At 37.3% G+C, this 22318-nt stretch overlaps 1 protein-coding gene and 1 non-coding gene across 2 annotated transcripts in view; both read right to left on the reverse strand.

The window, feature by feature from the left end:
* Positions 1–207: 207 nt before the first annotated feature.
* Positions 208–22318, reverse strand: part of Sos2 (SOS Ras/Rho guanine nucleotide exchange factor 2) — a 114971-nt gene continuing 92860 nt past the window's right edge. The window contains exons 17-23 of the mRNA XM_004649163.2: positions 19597–19714; positions 17249–17421; positions 15184–15300; positions 13478–13739; positions 12531–12572; positions 2687–2796; positions 208–1912 (exon numbers count right to left, since the gene is read on the reverse strand). Of these exons, the coding sequence (XP_004649220.1) occupies positions 1403–1912; positions 2687–2796; positions 12531–12572; positions 13478–13739; positions 15184–15300; positions 17249–17421; positions 19597–19714 (1332 nt within the window). The 3' untranslated portion in view covers positions 208–1402. The remainder of the gene's footprint in view (positions 1913–2686; positions 2797–12530; positions 12573–13477; positions 13740–15183; positions 15301–17248; positions 17422–19596; positions 19715–22318) is intronic.
* LOC123462422 lies at positions 18061–18167 on the reverse strand. Its single transcript, XR_006638244.1, has one exon. It is a non-coding gene; the product is annotated as a U6 spliceosomal RNA (small nuclear RNA).

Genomic DNA, 22318 nt, shown 5'->3' on the forward strand with positions numbered 1-22318 from the left:
TCACTTAATTTTTTGGGATTATGTAGTTTAAATTGCACAAAATGATGACAATGATGTGTCTTTAAGGCATGGTATCATGTATTCCAGGCTGGCTTTGAACTGATCCTAGAGTCTTCACCCCGCCCCACCCCAAGTGCTAGGGTTCTGGGTGTGTACCACCACACCCATTCCCCTTGTTCTTGAGAATGAAAACACGTATTGTAAATCTTTTTAAAAATTAAGACCGAGGTGATTTATTAATCTTGTTAAGAACTCTGATACAAAGCACAGTAAAAGGCCACAGACCAGTAAATAAACAACGTGGCTTTGGCTACTTTACAACTGCTGCTACTGCACTATGAGCTTAACACTTTCCTCACTCTGAACAAGGTGTCCAAATGGCAAATAAAAGTTTTACTCACTTCTCCGATTAAAAATTTTAATAAAGCTTTAAGTATTTTCTGGTTTAAATATTACCAATCTATTTTTTTTTAATTTCAGTTAACATGAGATTCAGAGAAAAGTTACTAGGCTTTGAAGACAAGGCAGTTGGTTTCTATGCCATAAGAAACTGTTCTTCTGAATTTATGCATTAGTAAAGTAGCAGATTGCATTATAGACCTCAAGTCACTTAAAATTTATATAGGTTATTAGCATTATCTTTAAATATACAATATAAACAAAACTGTACATACATGGCATATTAACTTTGTTTCCCAAAACAACAGGCAAATCATTAAAGACACCATGTGCTTCAAAAACAAAAGGCACATCTGAATGAGATACATGCCCTTTTCCTCTATAACTGGGATATGTAGTCTTTGTTTACATTTTAACAAAATAATAAAAACAGTGCATTCTATTATTTCCATCCTACTTTCCACTTTTGTCTTCAGCAGCAAATACTGGCATTTAAGAATGGCATTAAAGAGTTTAAGAACAGTGGGTGTTATTCATAATCTCCTAGATGTAAAAACCAGGAGTAAAAACTACAAGATGGTCAAAGAGAGTTTAAAAACCAGTAACACCATAACATATCCTCCATATTTGAGTAAATTTGTTGCCTTAAAAACTCATCTATTATTCAAACTTTAAAATTCCCATGAGAACATTATCCCCTTCCAGTGCAATCAGCATCACTTTAAGCCCTATTTAGCACAGTCTACAGTGCAAATATAAATTCATTATACTGGCCTTTTGGCAGCACTGAGGATCCAGGACAAGGCAATGCTACTGATCACCTGAGGATAATGCTGAAGGACTTTGCAATTTTATTTTTCCAATTCTTAAAAGCTTATTTGATCAGTAGCATTTCTGTAAGAGCATTATTTGTAAAAAGTACTAAAATACTATGCTTTTTGAATAAATTAAAAAAAAAACTTTACAAATACTATTCCAGTGTCATGACTACATATGGCTAGGGTCATTGAGGAGTTTCTGTGTTGTCTAGCAAAGGCAGTCTATACAACGGAGGGTGTGAAAGCTCCCGCTTGTAAGTCTTTGGTGGCAATTTGGGTAGGTGAGGGCTTGAATTCTGCCTTGGTGGAACTGGAGGAGCTGGAGGATGAGCAAGGTTGTTGTGACTAGAACTGAGCACATAGCATCGGCGTGGGACTCGTGGAGAGGGTGTGCTGGGAGGAGTGCCTGGAGAATTTGGACATGTACTAATGTCTCTGAACCAGTCTGGATCTCTGTGAAGATGTCCCAGAGGAGGTGGCTGAAGATTAAATGGACAGTTTATAAAATGTTCTGGAGGCCGCAGGGGAACCGGTGGAGGGGTATCAGGAAGAGGATCTCTTGGAGGTGGTGGAGGTGGACTATGCAGAGACCCATCAAATGCACCAGTTGGAGCAGGAACTCTGGGTTTTACTTTTGGAGGAGGAGGTTGCCTTGGTGGAATAGCAGGAGGGTCATCATCAGATTTCATAGTTCCCTAAAAAACAGAAGTGACTAAACTGAACTTCTATTCTGAAAAATATTTTAAGACAATTGTGAAAGTCTGAAAAATTCTTCTGCATCAAATTAAATCTATAGGCTCGTGATAAATTAATATGGGTTAATCAGATTTATAAGTAAATTACTTCCAATTTGGTTTAGGGCTCAGCTTAATATTGAGGTATATGAGAAGTTTTAATTGAAATCTTGAAACATAAAGCCCCAAATTATCTTGCTTTGATACAGTCAAGGGGAAGGACATTTACTTCTACTTTCCCAGTGGTGCTCAGAGCACTGAATCTCAAAGTGGATTCAGGACCAGTAGCATCAGCACCAGTAGAAGAATGGTTAGAAAGGCAAGTTCTGGGGCCTCATTCAAGACTTACTGAATCAAGAGTCTCTGGGGGTGGAGTTCAACAATTAGTTTTAACAAGTTTTCCAGGTAATTCTGAGGTACACTTAAATTTGAGAAGGACTCACTGAAAGTTTGAAGAGTCTTTCAAATAGGAAAGTTTTCTTTTTTCTTTTTTTCCCCTATTTGTCCCAGAAAGACAATATACTTCTGAGTATCTGAGAATTTTCCCACCTTCTTTTTAAAGAAACATTTTATCATTAAACAATCAATTGAAGTACTTCTCAAATACAACAGTCTAAATGTTGAAAAACAACAGAGTGACCAAAATACAACTGATAGACTCTTTATAAAAATGAATAGTATTTTGAAGATTTACAACTTTGTATAAGTTGAGGCAAACCGAGGTCCTGTTGCTACCTTGGAATTTGAAGAATCATGATCAAACTTTTTTCGAGGAGGAAGCGGAGGAGGAATCAGTGGCTCTTCACTTAGTTTATGTAAACTACCACACGAACTGAAGAAAGACTCTGGGGGAGGAAAAAGACTAGTTTATATTCACAGTATACTTGTGTAACACAACTTCATCATAACCTATGATCACTTTGCTATGGTATTATTCAGACTATATTATTTGTTATACAGCTGTTAGTTTATGTATTTTCTTGATTAAACTGTTTTATTTATTTTTTATTTATTTACAAGTGGAGAGAGAAGAGACACAGAGAGACATAGAGAGGTGTGCCAGAGCCTCCAGCTGCTGCAAATGGACTCCAGATGCATGTGCTACTTTCTATATCTAGCTTTATGTAGGTACTGGGGAATTGAACTCAGGTCATTAGGCTTTATAGACGAATGCCTTAACCACTGAGCAATCTCTCCAGTCCAGATATTTGTTTATTTATTTATTTTAGTTTTTTGAAGGAGGGTCTCATTCTAATCCAGGCTGAACTGGAATTCACAATGTAGTCTCAGGCTGGCCTTGAACTCACAATTATCATCCTGTCTTGGCTTCCTGAGTGCTGAGATTAAAGGTGTGTTCCTCCACACCTGGCAGAGTGAAATATAAGTTTTGAGGATAGTGTGTGTATATTTATATTGCTAGCACCTATTGCAGTGCTTGTTACATGGTAGGTAGGTATGATAGTTACATTAAGGCAGACAATTAACCTTAATAAGGAAATTCTGAGATAGACCTGTAATCTCAGCCTGTTGATATGCTAAGACTCAAAATAAAATTTAAAAAACAAAAACAAAAACAAAACAAAAAAACAGTGTTGGAAATAATCGTTTAGTGGCAGAGCACTTGCCTAGCATATGTGTGAACTCTGAGGTTCAATCCCCAGAACCCCCTACAATACAATCCTCTGAAATCCTTTTACAGATCTAAAAACTAAACAAACTGAACCAAAATCATGTGTGTGGGTAGGTGTGTGTGTATGGTTATGTGTACTAACTTCTAGAGAAAGCCCATCATAGGCAGAAACCACGTGTTTCTGAAGCAGAAAGAATAAGGACATTACTACAGTTAACTCCTCCACATAGGAGACCATACTGTAAGGTTATATCATATAATTTTCTTTGCAAGTCTCTCATTGACAATTTGCACATTATATAACCACATTAAAATAATAATAGAATAAGCTGGGCGTTATGGTACATGTCTTTAATCCCAGCACACAGGAGGTTGAGGTAGGAGGATCACCATGAGTTTGAGGCCACCCTGAAATCCAGGTCAGCTTGGGCTAGAGTGAGACCTTACCTCAAAAAAACAAACAAACAAAAAAGAAAGAAAGAAACAAACAAACAAACAAACAAAGGAAAATTACCACTGAACAGATCACGTAGACTTTTTTAAAAAATCTATTTTTAATTTCTTTTGTCTTTTTCATATCATTGAAATAATCAACAATTATGGTGTAACTTTTTTGATTCCTCTTCAACATACAGCTTTATTATACTTACTGTTGCAATATATGCTTGCTTATTTATTTATTTATTTTGGTTTTACAAGGTAGGGTCTCACTCTAGCCCAGGCTGACCTGTAATTCACTCTGTATTCTCAGAGTGGCCTCAAACTCATGGCGATCCTCCTACCTCTGCCTCCCGAGTGCTGAGTGCTGGGATTAAAGGCATGTGCCACCATGCCCAGCTCTATTTTGTTTTTTAAAATTATTTATTTGCATGTGTATATGTGTGTGCATTTCCACACACCAGCGTTTATTACCTCTGCAAATAAATCCCAGATGCATGTGCCATTTAAGAAAAAAATTGTTATTTATTTTTGAGAAGGCAGAGAGAGATAGAGGGAGAGAATGGATGTGCCCGGGCTTTCAACCACTGTGAATGAACTCCAGACACGTGTGCCCCCTTGTGCACATGTGCAACATGTGTGCTTGCATCACTGTGCATCTGGCTACATGGGACCTGGAGATTCAAACATGTGTTCTTAAGCTTCATAGGCAAGTGCCTTAACCACTAAGCATACTTAACCACTAAATCTCTCCAGACTCCACTTTTTTTTTTTTTTTGCATCCAGTTTATGCAGGTGCTAGGGGATGAACTCAGGCTGGCAGGCTTTGCAAGCAAGTGCCTTTAACAACTGAGCAATCTACCCAGACTCCAATTTTGTAGGTAGAGTTAGACCACATTGCTCAGGATGACCTTGAACTCCTGGTGATCTCCTGCCTCAGACCTTCCAAGTGCCTAGCAACACAAAGTTTTTATAAAGGCAATAATCATGTCTTGTCATCATGAAGAGAGTAAGTTCACAGGATTAGGTTGGGAAAGAAGTTGAATGTAACTTTAACTATACTTACAAGGACATTCAAGTACAGATTTTTTTCTTGGCAAAGCATTCAAATTAGTTTTATCTTTGTCATTGACAACATGAACAACACTACATTTCCATGGTTATTCTGTTAAACTCTAAAATATGTTTATATTGGGCTGGAGAAATGACTTAGTGGCTAAGGCACTTGCCTGTGAAGCCTAAGGACCTAGATTTGATTCCCCAGTACCCATATAAGCCAGATGCACAAGGTGGCACATGAGTAGAGTTCATTTGCAGTGGCTGGAGGCCTTGGTGCACCTGTTCTCTCTCAAATAAATATATAAGATATTTTTAAAATGTTTGTATTTAAGAAATGGAGACAGGTATGGTGGTGCATGCTTTAATCCCAGCACTTGGGAGGCAGAGGCAGGAGGATTGCTGCGAGTTCAAGGCCACCCTGAGACTACTGAGTGAATTCCAAGTCAGGCTATGCTACAGCGAAACCCCAACTCAGAAAACCAAAAAGAGGGGCTGGAGAGATGGCTTAGTGGTTAAGGCATTAGCCTGCAAAGCCAAAGGACCCCTGTTCAATTCTCCAGGACTCACATAAGCCAGATGCACAAGGGGCACATGCATCGGGAGTTTGTTTATAGTGGCTGGAGGCCCTGGTGTGCCCATTCTCTCTCTCTCTCTCTCTCTCTCTCTCTCTTTCAAATAAATAAGTAAAATAAAAGAGAGGGAGGGAGGGAGGCAGGCTGGAGAGATGTCTTAGAGGTTAAGAAGTTTGCTTGCAAAGCTGAAGAACCCAGCGTCAATTCCCCAGGACACACATAAGCCAGATACACAAGGCAGTACATGTGTCTGAAGTTTGTTTGAAGTGGCTGGAGGCCCTGGAATGCCCTCTCTTTCTCTCTCTGCCTCTTTCTCTCTCTAATAAATAAAAACAAAATATATTTAACACATATGCCATAGTAAGTCTTCTATAAACATACTCCATTCTCAACATATTTCCTACTTTGTTTCACTGACAAATAACTATATCCACAAAGTCACAAATAAAACTATCAAGTCTTATACACACCTTATAGTTTAACAAAAGTATTCTTTGATCTTACATGACAAATTTACATTATTTATAGTGTTTACTATCAATCAAATGACTTATCACTAGTTGTTTTTCCTCTCTTAAGCCATTTTATCAACAGACCTTCCTGTCCTCCTGGTGAAGATGTCATGAATTTAACAAAAACAAAACTGGTCAAAAGCCTAGATTTTATGGGGCTGGGTAGAAGGCTCAGTGTTTAAAAGGCACTTGCTTGTAAAGCATGATGGCCTGGGTTTGACTGCCCAGTGCCCATATACAGCCAGATTCACAAAGTGGTGCATGAGTTTAGTTTGTTTGCAAAGATAGGAGAACCCTGATGTGCCATGCTTTCATTAAATAAACAAAAACTATTTTTTTAAAAAACCTAGATTTTAAGCCGGACACGGTGGCGCATGCCTTTAATCCCAGCACTTGGGAGGCAGAGGTAGGAGGATTGCCGTGAGTTCTAGGCCACCCTGAGACTCCATAGTGAATTCCAGGTCAGCCTGGGCTAGAGTGAGACCCTACCTTGAAAAATCAAAAAAAAAAAAAAAAAAAAAAAAAAAAAGCCTAGATTTTAGTAAAACAGTAGATAAGGTTGCCACATGAATGTTACTGAGTCTTATTAAAATCAATTTAGCTTGTCTGAAAGATACTTTTTTTTTTTTTTTGAGGTACGGTCTTGCTCTAGGCCAGGCTGACTGGGAATTCGCTATGTACTCTCAGAGTGGCCTCAAACTCACATCAATCGTCCTACCTCTGCCTCCCAAGTACTGGGATTAAAGGCATGCACACCACCCTAGCTGAAAGGTACTTTTATTTATTATTATTGTTTATGTTTTGGGTTTTGTTTCAGGGTCTCACTCTAGCTCAGGCCGACCTGGAATTAACTATGTAGTTTCAAGGTGGCCTCGAACTCATGGCGATCATCCTACCTCTGCCTCCCAAGGAAAGATACCTTTATATCTTACTAAAGTATGAAAAAGTGTTAGTATGACATCTAACAAATTTTAAAACTTAAAAAAGATGCAATAGATTAAGTTCATATTAGTTATTCAAGAAAATTCCATAGAAATTCTGTTACTGTAAAAGAACAAACACTTTAAGTTTTCTAAAATTTATTTTCTTTTGAGGCAAGCCCAACAGACTGGTCTTATTTATTTATTTATTCATTTTAATTTCTGTTTACTTTTATTTATTTATTTGAAAGTGACAGAGAGAGAAAGAGGCAGACAGAGAGAAATAGAGAATGGGCGTGCCAGGGCCTTCAGCCACTGTAAAAGAACTGCAGATGCACGTGCCCCCTTATGCATCTGGCTAACGTGGGTCCTGGGGAATTGAGCCTCAAACTGGGGTCCTTAGGCTTCACAGGCAAGCGCTTAACCGCTAAGCTATCTCTCCAGCCCTATTTATTTATTTTTTATGCAAGAGAATGAGAGAGAATTGGCATGCCAGGGCTTCCAGCCATTGCAATTGAACTCCAGATGCATGTAACCCCTTGTGTGCATAAGCAACCTTTCACGCTTGTGTCACTTTGTACATCTGGCTCACATGGGCCTAGAGAGTCAAAGATGAGTCCTTAGGCTTCACAGGCAAGCACCTTAACTGCTAAGCCATCTCTCCAGCCCTAAAACTTATTTTTAAAAATATTTTATTTATTGGGGGGGGGAGAAAATGGGTGCACCAGGGCCTTCAGATGCATGCACCACCTTGTGTGGCTGGCTTACATGGGTGCTGGGGAATTGAACTTGGGTCCTTTGGCTTCATAGCCTTAACCATTAAGCCATCTCTCCAGATTCTAAATTTACTTTTGAATCTGCACCTTGATGAGTTTAAGGATAAACTTTAAGGGTAAAAAATAAAAATGGCACACTACTTTAAGAAAGCTCTATTTACAATACAGGTGCAGAATATTTGATTAGTTTTTGTTTAATGTCTGAAATACTTCTACAGAAAATATTAAATATCTTTGAAATATACCACCTCTCTAGAGATTTATTAAATAACCAACCAAAGTTTATTAGGTAAACCTTTTTCTTTTTTTTACGAAATAAAATTAAAAAATGAATTTACATGTTAGCGAGGCTTCACATATTTTTATGGCTTTACTTATATGGCAAAATTTATAAATAAAAGGATTCTCAACTAATGTTAGATTTAAGTGACTCAGACTATAAGTACCACTAATGATAAGCACTATCATTACACTGAAAATCAAGTTTCAGGTAGTTTTATTTTCCAATTAATACCAAAAAATGATCTGATTTCTATGATTAATTCAAAGTTTTATTTATCTACTTATTGATTGATTGAAGCAGGGTCTTATGTAGCCCAGGCTAGCCTCAAACTCTCTATGTAGATGACCTTGAATACTAGATCCTCCTACCTCTACTTCCACGTGCTAGGATTCCCACTGTGCCTGTGTTGCAGGGGACTGAATCCAGGGCCTTGAGAAAGCTAGGCAGGCACTCTGCCAACATAATCACACTTTTAATCTGTTTTTTTTTTAATTACTTATTTTTGAGATAGATTACCACTTTGTTCCTCAGGCTGGACTGTAACTCAATATGTAGCTCTGGCTGGCCTTGAACTTGTGGCAATTCTCCTGCCTTAACTGAGATTGCCACCACACCTGACTCTTCAAGAGCTGTTTCAAAACTTAGAGCCGGGCCAGGCCTGGTGGTGCATGCCTTTAATCCCAGCACTCGGGAGGCAGAGGTAGCAGGATTGCCATGAGTTCGAGGCCACCCTGAGACTACATAGTGAATTCCAGGTCAGCCTGGGCTAGAGTGAGACCCTACCTCAAAAAAAAAAAAAAAAAAAAAAAACGTTAGAGTTGGGCGTGGGTGGTGCACACCTTTAATCCCAGCACTCGGGAAACAGGTAGGAGAACTGCTTTGAGTTGAAGCCAGACTGAGACTACATAGTGAATTCCAGATCAACCTGGCCTAGAGTGAGATCCTACCGTGAAATACCAAAAATAAAACCATGAAAGTAGAAGGAGGACTACTATTTGGCAAGAGGAAGGGGACCAGCAGGAGAGGTGGGGGACCAAGATAAAGCATGGTGGTGAATAATATGTGTGATATCAATGATGATAAATATATGAAAATAACATAATGAAACTCATTTTTCTATAAACTAAAAAAGAAATTTTTAAAAACTTTTTTGTTGTTGTTGTTGTTTGAGGTATCTCACTCTAGCCCAGGCTGACCTGGAATTCACTATGGAGTCTCAGGGTGACCTCGAACTCATGGCGATCCTCTTACCTCTGCCTCCTGAGTGCTGGGATTAAAGGCGTGCGCCACCACTCCCAGCTTCTTAAAAACATTTTTTTAAAAAAACTTATTTGCAAGGAGAGAGAGAGAGAGAAATAATGAATAAACCTTAGCTGTCAGGCTTTTTGCATGCAAGCACCTTAACTGCTAAACCATCTCTCAAACCCTAAAAAAGGAATTTCAGTTGGAATAAACACAGCCCAGGATGGTGGCATAAACTTGTACGCTCAGCACTCAGGAGGCTAAGCAGGATGAGTATGAGTTGGAGGCCAGGCTGAGACTACATAGTGGGTTTCATTGTGAAAATCTGTCAAAAAACAAATGAGGCTGTAGAGATGGCTCAGTGGCTAAAGGTTCTTGCTTGTAAAGCCTGATGGCCTAGGTTTGAATCCCCAGTACCCATGTAAAGCCACATGTACATTTGCAGTGGCAGGAGGTCCTGGCATGCCCATACTCTCTCTCAAATAAATAATAAAAAAAAATTAAGGGCTGGAGAGATGGCTTAGCAGTTAAGGTGCTTGCCTTGCAAAGCCTAATGACCCCAGTTCAATTCCCAGTACCCATGTTAAACCAGATACTGTGACACATGCATCTGGAGTTTGTTTGCAGTAGCTGCAAGAGGCCCTGACATTCCCATTCTTTCTTTCTCCTCTCTATGCGTGCAAATAAATACATAAAACTATTTTTAAAAAGCAAATGAACAGGGCTGGAGAGATGGCTTAGCTGTTAAGGCATTTGCCTGCAAAGCCTAACAACTCAGGTTCGATTCCCCGGGACCCATATAAGCCAAACTCACAAGGTAGCACATGTGTCTTGAGTTCGTTTGCAGCAGCTGGAGGCTGTGGTGTGCCCATTCTCTCTCTCTGCCTCCCTCAAATAAAAAAATTAATTAAGGGATGGAGGGATGGCTTAGCGGTTAAGGTGTTTGCCTGCAAGGCCAAAGGACCCCAGGTTCGATTCCCCAGGACCCCATGTTAGCCAGATGTACAAGGGGGCACACACGTATGGAGTTCAACTGTAGTGGCTGGAGGCCCTGGCTTGCCCATGCTCTCACCCTCTCTCCTTCCTCTCTTCCTCTCTCTTTTTCTGTCAAATAAATAAATAAATAAAAATTTAAAAAATTTAATTTTAAAAGTTTTTTAAAAAGCAAATGAATAGTAAGATGACAAGTCTGGAGAGATGGCTTAACTGTTAAGGTGTTTGCCTGCAAAGCCTAAGGACCCAGGTTCAATTCCCCAGGACCTATATCAGCCAGATGCACAAGGGGTGCACGCATCTGCAGTTTGTAGTAGTTGGAGGTCCTGGCATGCCCATTCTCTCCCTCTCCCTTCCACTGCCTATTTTTCTCTCTAAAATAAATAAAACAAATTAGTAAAAAAGATGACAGATGAATAAGAGATTCTAAAAGTTTCTTAAATATATTACTGTAAAACAGCCAACTGTCTCCTAGTACAATGTTCCTATTTTTAATTTTAGTGATTAGAAGCCATGAATTTTGGCAAGGTAAATGGCTATCTGGTTAGACATAGCACTTTTTAGCATCCCTTGTAATTAATTGGATTAAATTGCGATTAAGGTTTGGGATAAGATCAGAAGTGATTTTTGTAACTCCATAATCATATTTTCAAAATTCTTTGCCCTTCGCCTTCCTGCTAGCTGAAAAACAACAACCTGAGGCAGAGAAACCACAAGAGATTTTGCATTGCCTTGCTAGCTTAAAAATCTTATGAAGCAGTTATCTACTTTGCTGTAGCTATTGTGAGAAATGAACTTGGATTTCACACAAGGCTCTGGATTTCTGGGTCCCTTTGCAATTGTAGATAAACAATTGAGATGAAAAAACTAAACAAAAGGTCATTAAGAGAGAATTTTTGTCTCTTTTTCCACTCTCTCTCTCCCACATATCAAGCATTCAGATATTATGCACTGAATAAGTGAATGGAATCAGACTTTAATAGCAATTACGAGAGTCAGAAGACAGTGGCTGTATACCTTCAAGATTGTAAGTACATGTAATTTAAATTCTATACCCGGCCACACTATTAACAAATATATACTTTTTGGGACTATAAGAACTCAAATTTCCATTTTATGGTACAAATTCCTGGGTAGCTATTGAAAGATACACCCTTATCAAAAGAAGGAAGACAAGGAACCCAAAAAGGAAGGAGGTAGAATTTCTAGGATAACAAATTGAGTTCTAGGATGACAGTTGTGTCAGAGTCTGAGACAGTAAGTAAGTAATGCAGACTGTATTACAAAGGACACTAGAAAATAAGTTTTTGGTTTTGTTTTCTTTTTAAAGCCAGGTGCACTGGCATACACCTTTAAGCCCAGCACTCAGGAAGCAGCAGTAGGATCATGAGTTCAGGGCCAGCTTGGCAGTAAAGAATGAGTTTCAGGTCAGCTTGGACTAAAGTGAGACCCTACCTCAAAAAAAAAAAAAAAAATACTGTCATATTTCCTAACTGGCCTGATCTTATGAAAAACTGCTACAAAGCGGCATTGGGGACTGATCAAAAGTTGTTAAAGAAATAAACCAGAGCATTAATAGGCAACAACTAAAACATGTGCATGTTTAGCACAGAAGCTACCACTGTCAAATTAAAAAACATTTTTAATATGTGGCTGGTGAATCTACAGCTATGGAACCCACATATATGAAAAGCTGATGACTGGGAATTCTTCGTATAGGAAAATTAATTGGAAGAGATGGGAAAGAAGGCAGGCAACTGGCATGAATGGTTGTTCATCTTGTGTCAAGCAATGTGTTAGGTGTTCTACGTAGTTATTTAATTTGATCCCTAACAAGTCTGTAATTTATTGAAAATCAGACAGACAATAGAACATATAGGTCATAAAATGAAAACATAGCATAATTTAGTACACAGTTGTAAGAAAATAATTCAAATTATTTACAAAAATTTCTTTCAGGCTAGGTATGTAGCTCAGTGATAGAGTGGCTGCTTAGCATATATGAGGAATGGGGTAGTCAGGGAGGAGGAAAAGTAGAAAAATGATTCCTTTTATTTCTTATTCTTTTAATGTTGTTAAACCCCAAATACTTATTTTAACCATTCACTTATTTGTACAGTCATTATATTAGAGTTAACTTATATTTTTACTTACTTGACTGTGGCAAGAGCACTGGAGCAAATATGCTATTGCTACCTAGTAGAAAAAGAAAATAATAATTTGCAAAGGAAGGTAACAAGTATGTTTTGTTTGTTTGTTTGTTTGTTTTGAGGCAGGGTCTCACTATAGCACAGGATGACCTGCAAGTCACTCTGGCCCCAAGCTGGCCTCAAACTCATAGCAATACTCTTATCTCAGCCTCCCCAAGTGCTGGGACTATAGGGTGAGTCATCACACCCAGCTTTCAACCAGTATGGTTTAAAACTATATACACACACACACACACGTGTATATGTATATATATATTTATATGAGAGAGAGAGAGAGAGAGAGAGAAAGAGAAAAAGAATGGGCACATCAGAGCCTCCAGCTGCCACAAACAAACTCCAGACACATGGGCCACCTTGTGTATCTGGTTTATGTAGGTCCTGGGGAATTGAACCCGAACTCTTTGGCTTTGTAGGCAAGCACTTTAATCTCTAAGCCATCCCTCCAGCCCATCAACCAGTGTTATTTTTTAAAAAATATTTTCATAAAGTAAACTGTCTATATACAAAGTGCAGAATTTTATCCCTGTTTTGCCACGCTTTTTTTTTTTTTTAATGAGCCCAATACTCTTTGTACTTAGAATGCTCTTCCTTTTACAGCACAAGTGATTCCTTCTCTATCATAGTCCAATTTGATTTCCCTCACTGAGCTTAGGTCTTTGTTTTCTCATTATCTATTGCTCCAAAAAGTAATAAAATGAATCTTTGTAGAATGTTTAAATTACAAAATAACATATATATACAAAGCATAAATGATGCTTTACTCGGTGAGAAATATCATTTGTGCATTTAGATGTCATTTTCCATAGTAACATAAGTATCAAGGATAAGGAGAGGAGAATTATCTGAAACACAAAACTCCCTTTTTATCAAATGGTTCAATTAAATACTTACCACAGGAACTATTAAGATCCACATCTAAAAACACACTAAGGTCTGACGAAGCTGACACTGGTGGCGTTGAAGGTGTATTTGGAGAGGTTGGTGCTGACACTGTTGACTCAAGCTCAGTTTCAGCAATCCGACTAAAGCTTATCTTATATGGTTCTCTTTCTAAAGGTGTTGGATGACCACGTAAAGTGCCTGAGGTAGAGCCATGTCGGCCTGTATTTGGCCTTATTCCGGGTGATTTTAAGGAGAAAGTTGATTTCCTAGGCTAGGAAAAGTAAACTCAGTTAAAACCAGCACTAACTTTAGGTTCTTTGTTCTTAAGACTTGGAGCTAACTTATTCTCAAGCTCACACTGAGTTCAATAAGATCTCTATCTGCTAGCAAACCTGTGGCATTTTGGTAGCAAGTTCTTAACTGGATTTCCAAATGAGCTTAATATTGGTAAATCTTTTCTTACAGTTTTAGAAATAAAATTCTTGAAAATTTGTGTGGAAAAAACTATTTGCTCTTAAACACTTGATCCTAAATTTCTCTTTCACATCACCTTCATGTCAATTTCATTTACTACGAACATAATTTATGCAACATAGTATGCTATGTACTTCACTTAAAAAAATGTTTTCTCCTTTCCTTATATTAAAGGATCAACCACTATATTAGCACTTTAATGTCTTTGGTAAAATTTGCTATTGCTATTCCCTAATCTAACTTGTTTAAAACTCTGGCTGTTGTAACCTAGTGAAAACACACGGAATTCAGATTCAGAAAAGATGAGTAAAAATCACATTTGTGCCAACTGTCTAGCTATGCAACCTTGGAAAGGTTATTTCATCTCCACTGAGCCTCAGTGTTTTTAAATTGCAAAATGAGGATACAATCTGTACCAAGTGTAAGCTTAAGTACTTGCATACAAACATGTATATGCCACTGAGTTTGAAGACTAAACCTTAGAAAGAAAAAGAACTGTTCCATTATGCTATGAAAATGAGATATTATAAAAGCACCTATCTTACTGCTTTGCCCCAAATGGGTATGTTACAAATGTTTTTACTTCACCTCACATCACTTTTAGATTCTTAGGGTTAGTTTTCTATTATTTCTGCTGCCATTGCAAATCCCTACAGTAGCTATGAACTGTGGCAACAACTGCCCTAGTGACAAGAGCAGTGATCACGCCAGAAGACCATGATACTTCCTCTGATTCCTTCCCAGGATTTTCATTTCTTTTGTTTCATTTCCTAGCTGCCTGCTAGGCTCTCATTTTCTCACACCTTTTCCTACTAAATTATGAGGTATCAAAACTGGAAAGTTAAATAAGTGTTACTTACCTTTACCTTAGTATTTACTTAAATAAGATGTGAATATTAGTAAGAGTGCACAAGGTCCTAGGTTCAGTCCCCAGTACTGCAGCAAAAGGTATCAGAGTTTATCAAAAGGCTGCCGTTTTTTTGCTACAGTATAACATTCTTTCTTTGGTGGTGCTAGAGATTCAACCCAGGCCTTGTACTTGCTAGATCAGGACTCTCACTGGGTCACATTCCCAGCCTTGCTATATATACATCATTTTAGAAATAGTGCAATACTGTAAAATAAAACACTAAACATAGCTATTTAATTATATTACAGTTCTAAGAGAGTAGGTTGTTAAACATTGAAAATATTTTTTTAAAGTTTCCCCTCCCCCCCCACCCAAGTTGTAATGGACTTACAAATCGAGGTGGTTGCTTGCAGTTTCGGGGTTCAATTTCTAGTGATTTGTTGAACAAATAATCTGTAAACTCTTTTTCAGATGAAGTGCCCATGGGATTAAGGTTTTCAAAGAATCTCTGGAATTAAATAAGAGTATATAGGCATATACCTTAAATCTTTTTTTTTTTTAAATTTTTATTTATTTATTTATTTATTTGAGAGTGACAGACACAGAGAGAAAGACAGATAGAGGGAGAGAGAGAGAATGGGCGCGCCAGGGCTTCCAGCCTCTGCAAATGAACTCCAGACGCGTGTGCCCCCTTGTGCATCTGGCTAACGTGGGACCTGGGGAACCGAGCCTCGAACTGGGGTCCTTAGGCTTCACAGGCAAGCGCTTAACCTCTAAGCCATCTCTCCAGCCCTTATCTAGGTTTTTTGATACAAGGTCTCATGTAGCCCAGGCTGGCCTCAAACTTGGCTCTGTGGCTGGGGGTGGGCTGAATTCCTGATCTTATTGGTTCCACCTCCCAAGTAGTGGAATACAAGCATGCTCCATCATTCCCACCTTTGTCCATTTTTAGTGTTTACTTGTATGTGTGTGAGCATGCATGTGGATATGTATGTGTACGTATTTGTGTGAGTGCAGGTGTATGTGATCAGAGGACAGCTTTGAGCTGGTCCTCATTTCACTTCATTTGAGAAAGGGCTTCTTTTGATCTCACTCTGCTGTTATTTTTTATACTGCACTTCCCAAGAGCTTGAGGAAATTCTGTCTCTCCCTCCTACCTCATTGTCAGTGTGTTAGGATTACAGAAGCCTATCATGGCTATCAGCTTTATATCAGGGGTCTGAGGATTGAACCTGGATACTGAGGCTTGAGTGGTAAGCACTTTACCCACTGAGCCATCTCCCTAGCTTCTTTTGTCTAATTGTAAATTTACTTTAACTCAGTCATAACAAGGGTATTTCCACACTCCCAACTTTGCTTTAAAATGTTAAGAAGCCTAGGCTAGATTGCAAAATTTATCAGCAGATGTGCTTCTGAGACATGAATGCTAAAAGTACTATTTCAAATATACTCAACTACAATATACCATTATTTCTGTGAAGAAATGTATTAGTATACTGTATACTCTCATCTGGATTTTAAGAATACATTTCTTCAGTACCGTGAAGCTCCTTATCACACATGGTGAGGGAATAGATGAAATAGGTGAACACTAGTAGCTTATCATCATTTAAAGAAGTTATCTGCATGTCCATAAATGGTGTGACTTAGTCATTTTTTCTCAGTATTTTGGTTTGAATTTGGGAAAAAGAATAGGTATTATTTGATAATTTAGTAGGTAGGAGTGATTGTTGCTATTTTCACTCAGAATGTCCAACCTGAAGGCCATATTTAAGAACTCAGCATCATTTTTAATGTGACTAGAGAACTTATTCTGGCTGACAATTATAATATGTCCTCAACTTCATATATGTATGATACAACAAAAGTAACTTAACATAAACATAGTTCATTTATAGTGTCATAATTTAGAATTTATCCCACATTTTATGGCATCACAGCATCAGTATGATATATTACTCAAATCAGAACATCAACTGAAAGAATAAACTGCATATATACATATACATGCATACACACACACACACACACACACACACACACACACACACACACACACTTCTCCTAATCCTTCCCTATTTAAACACAGTAACGTTATGAAGAGGTGAATTATTTTATGCTACGTAGCACAAGTAAAATATCTGAAATGGTTATCCGTCAACTATCAGTAGTGGATTTTCATTTTATTGAATGGATATCACAAAGTTTCTCCCATTCCCTTTGTCACTTTTTGGAAGTGCTGCTTGAAACAGTTACACAAAGAAGCTTCAAGAGCAAGTACTGAACATTAATAACTGCAGACAGTATGAAACTATAATATTCAACACTGCCACCTATTGATGATTAACTCATTTTCAAACTTAAGTAAATAGCACAAGGTGTGATTATGATATTTCTTAGAGATCACATAGGATTTAACATGGCTTCTTTAAAAGATAAGTAAAGAAAATATTTACCCTCATGTCTGGTTCTATCCGTAAACAGTAAGGCTGGTTCTGATACTGCTGTATTTCTCCAGTGATTTCAGCCACTTTCCTCCTCTTACTGAAATTGATTAAATCTTTCCCTTTCTTTTTTAGAAAATCATTATTCCCTTCTTCAGTCTTCAGAATATTTGTCAAATATATTCCTAAGTGAAAAGGTATTTAAGTTATTTTAAAATTGGTTATTTAATCAACACTTCAGAAAATAATTTTTCTAGTAAAACTGAAAGATACATAGTAAAATGCAGTAGTTCTCAAGTACTGAAAGGTAAAGTTCTAATAGACTGCATAAGTAATTCTCTGGTAGAGTTTTGTAATAGAATTTAACAGAAAGAGAAAATAAAGGCTACTAGTCTTTACTGAATTAAAGGCTACTATTCTAAGAAATGGCAAATTCAACATAACTAAACCTTAAGTGTTAAAAATTACTTTAACCCAATTCTTTTTTTTTTTTTTTTTTTTGAGGTAGGGTCTCACTCTAGCCCAGGGTGGCCTCAAACTCGTGGTGATCCTCCTACCTCTGCCTCCCAACTGCTGGGATTAAAGGCATGCACCACCATGCTTGGCTCTAACCCAGTGTTTTAACTAATTTACTTATTTATTTGAGAGAGTGAGGTGGACAGAGATAGAGGCAAGCATGCAGAGTGTGAAAGACAGAGAGAGACACATTAATAACTACAAATGGAACTATAATATTCAACACTATTCCAGGGCTTCTTTTTTTAATTTTTTTTAATTAAAATAGTTTTGTATTCAGTAAATACAGTCAGTTTGGTACCATTATTAAAAATATGGGATGCTTCACGAATTTGCGTGTCATCCTTGTGCAGGGGCCATGCTAATCTTCCCTGTATCGTTCCAATTTTAGAACATGTGCTGCCGAAGCGAGCACACTCCAGGGCTTCTTGCCACTGCAAATGAACTCCGGACATATGCATCACTTTGTGCATTTGGCGCTACATGGGTACTGGGAGGTTGAACCCAAGTCATCAGGTTTTATAAACAAGTACCTTTAACTGCTGAGCCATCTCTCCAGCCCTAACCTAATGTTTTAAAAATTGATTTCAAATGTTTAATGACAATAATCTTTAAAGTGACTATCACTAAATTAGGCAACTTTGGTTAAAAAGAATATAGATTAGGGGTATAGCTCAGTGGTACAGTATATACTTAGCATGCATGAGGCCCTGGGTTTAAATGCTAGCACTCCTACCTTCCATTCCCCAAAACAGAAGGGAGCTGAATATAGTGTTGCAGCTGCTGTACCATAGCACTAAGTGTTTTTGGTGATGCTGGTATAAAAAAAACTACTGCCAAAAAGCCGGGCATGGTGGTGCATGCCTTTAATCCCAGCACTCAGGAGGCAGAGATAGGAGGATCACCATGAGTTCAAGGCCACCCTGAGACTCCATAGTGAATTCTAGGTCAGCCTGGGCTAGAGTGAGACCCTACCTCGAAAAAGAAAACAACAACAACAACAAAAAACTACTGCTGCTGCCCATCATATAGAACAGCAATACAAATACATTGGGTGCATAATACTTGGTGACAATAATAAATGGTAATGTTGCTGGTTTGTACATTTGTTGCATTATACTTTTATCATTATTTTAGACAATACTTAGAAAGTTTGCTATGTTATGCCAGCAACAGCCTAGAATACCTCACACTGTATCTCAGGGCCATATTAAAGGTATGATATAATGTGCCATTTGGGAGGCTGAGGCAGAAGGATGGCTTGAGTTTAGAAGTTTGAGACAAGTCTAAGCAACATGCGTAAGACTCTATCTCAGGTAAAAAAATAAATGACAACAGCAAAAACAACAAATAAAACCTTACAAAAGGCGTATTGAATAGCTGACTTATGCCATTCAAGTCTGTACAGATACATTCTATGTGGCTTACACACAAAAGATTACCTAATGATGCATTTCTCAGAACATGTCTCCATTGTTAGGCATAATTATATGTAAGAAAAATTCATTTTATAAAATGCTATCTAATACATAACAAAGTTTTATAAGTTAAAAATCACTTAAAAATATCAGTTGTCACTTCATCAGTATCTATCTATTCTATGTTAGACTTTGTATTAAGCACTACAGAGAAAATATTTTAAGTTTGTTCAGCAACTTTAAGAGGAAATTGTCATATTTTTCATTTTATAGATAAGGAAAGAGCTTTTAAAATTTTATTTATTAATATAGACAGCTAGCAAATATCTGTAAGCTGTTAAAAGGACAACTTGTCTTTAAAGACTGAACTCTTTTGATTATAACATATTCACCTTCAAAATATAATATCCATATTTAGTGACTTACCAAAAAAAGGCACACAAGGTGGATTGATGGATTTAAGTTTTACTAGGTATTTTTTAAAGTGATCTTGGCTTAATTCCACAGCTTCATCCAAAATTTTCCGCTTCCTTTCCTGTAATGCCTTTAAAAATATAAGTTGAGTATAATTCTATACTATATAAATATATTTTTATAGCTATAGAACCTTAGAATTTATAAAATTTTGTAAATATTTTAAAAATAATTTTAAAAGTTACGAGTGGTAGTCCTTTGGGCACTTGCCTAAAGTAATTTCTCTTTTTAATCTATAAATGAAAACTATAATGTTTTTCCTAAGATAAATTAGAAGATTAAACAATAAAAATTCTCCCCCAGAACTTTGTCATAATTTTGATTAGCCAGGTTTCAAGTTAGAGATTTAGGAAAGGAAAATTAAAACCCTTAAGGATTAAAGTAGTCTTCTAGTTTTTAAAAGGTTGAAGGCAGAGTTTTAAAATGAGAAAACTTGAAGAAATTTAGTGAAAGTAATCACAGGTATTTCTCCTTATTTCATTATTACTTTTTTCTTATTAAAAATCAACTTTGGGGAGATGGCTCAGCAGATAAAGTTGCTTGCTTGTTTGCAAAGCCTGTTAGCCAAGGCTCAATTCTCCAGCTAGCCATGTAAAACCAGATGGATGCCCATTTGCAGCAGCACGAGACACTGGTGCATGTCCGCTCATACACACACATATAAAAATGAAAAAAGGGCTGGAGAGACGGTTAGCAGTTAAGCGCTTGCCTGTGAAGCCTAAGGACCCCAGTTCCAGGCTCCATTCCCCAGGACCCACGTTAGCCAGATGCACAAGGGGGCGCACGCATCTGGAGTTCGTTTGCAGTGGCTGGAGGCCCTGGCGCGCCCATTCTCTCTCTCTCTCTCTCTCTGTACCTTTCTCTCTCCATCTGTTGCTCTCAAATAAAAATAAACAAAATTTTAAAAAAAGAAAAAAAAATTTTTTCTTTTTTCCTTTCAAGATAGGGTCTCACTGTCACCCAGGCTGACCTGGAACATACTCTGTAGTTCCAGACTGGCCTCTAACTCACAACAATCCTCCCACTTATGCCTCCTGAGTGCCAGGATTAAAGGTATATACCACCGCACCAAGCTTAAAAAATATTTTTAAAAAATCAATTAATTTATCATATGATGTAGAGTATAAGCACATATACATATAAGCAAAACACTTAGTAAATATACTTGATGGGAACCATATAATGCACTTCCTTTAAGTTAAGGAGAAAGCAAAAGTGATGCTTCATAGCTTTTATTCAATACTATACAGAAATCCCAGCTAACATGAATAAGAAAAACAAAGGACTAGGGATTTGAAGGAAAAACTATCCCAATTTATAGACTTTATGACTGTCTGCCCATGAGGAAACACTATATACAGAATGTCAACGATGGAATTTAACAATGTTGCTGTATGTAAAAACAAATGAAAAAGCAACAGCATAGAAAAAACTTAATCAGCAAGGAAGATATTATTTAAAAAATATTCCGACATAAATCTAACACAAGAATTATGAGATCTCTGTCAAGAAAACCATAAAGCTATATTAACCAAAGAAACAGATGGAGAGACATACTACCTTCATGATGAGAAAAAATCACTACTGTGAAATTGTCAGTTCTTCACTGATTAACTTACAGTTCTAAATTCCACATCAAAAAAAATAATAAAACTATGTTGATCTTAAAGTTAAGGTACTTCAGATATACTGCACAGGAAAAACCAAATAGGTATGAAGCAAAAACAACAGAGCATAGGCCAAAAATAGTACTATACACATAAATACACATATAATAGTACTATACATATAAATACAGCTGGCACTATAGGTGAAAAGAATGGACGTTCAATAACTGTGTGAGAGCAGATAGGTAGACCACATGGAATAAAAAATGAAATTAGACTCCAACTTCACCTCAAATTTAAAACTAATTTCTAGCTAAATTAAGGATTTTTTTCTTCTTGAGACTAGGTCTCACTGTGTAGTCCAGGCTGGATTCAAACTCACAATCTTCCTGCTTAAGCATCCTGAGCATTAAAGACTTAATATAAGATATAAAATATTATAATTGGGAAGACTTGTTGAACTGGAAGAAATATAAATTATACAGAAAACAATAAGTAAGCTAGACTAAAAGAATTCTTCTCTCTAAATTTATTTATATATTTGTGTGTGTGTGTGTGTGTGTGTGTGTGTGTGTGTGTGTGTGTGTGTGTATGGGCACTCCAAGGCCTCTTGCCTCTGCAAATGAATTCCAGACACATGCACCACGTTGTACATCTGGCTTTACATGGGTACTGGAGAAATGAATCCAGGTTTGCAGGCTTTGCAATGCAAGCATTTTTTAATAGCTAAGCAATCTCCCCAGCCCTTCTGAAAGAACTGTTGTTCATAAAAAGGCATGATAAAAAAAGGGAGTGGGATAATTCAATCTAGGACAAAGTAAGCCAATACCAATAAATGACAAAATATTAGAATCTAAAACATAAGGGAAATCATACAAATTCAAAAGAAATACACTACAGAAAGTTCAGAATTTTTCTGTAGTAAGTACAAAGAACCAATAAACATTTGCAGTTTTTGTTGTATTTATTGAAAAGTATATACACTCATTAAAAAGCAGGAAAATAGGGATGAAAAATGACTTAGTGGTTAAAGGCACTTGCCTGCAAAGCCAAGACTCAGGTTAGAT

This window comes from Jaculus jaculus, chromosome 7, assembly GCF_020740685.1.
Source record: "Jaculus jaculus isolate mJacJac1 chromosome 7, mJacJac1.mat.Y.cur, whole genome shotgun sequence".
Lineage (NCBI taxonomy): Eukaryota > Metazoa > Chordata > Mammalia > Rodentia > Dipodidae > Jaculus > Jaculus jaculus.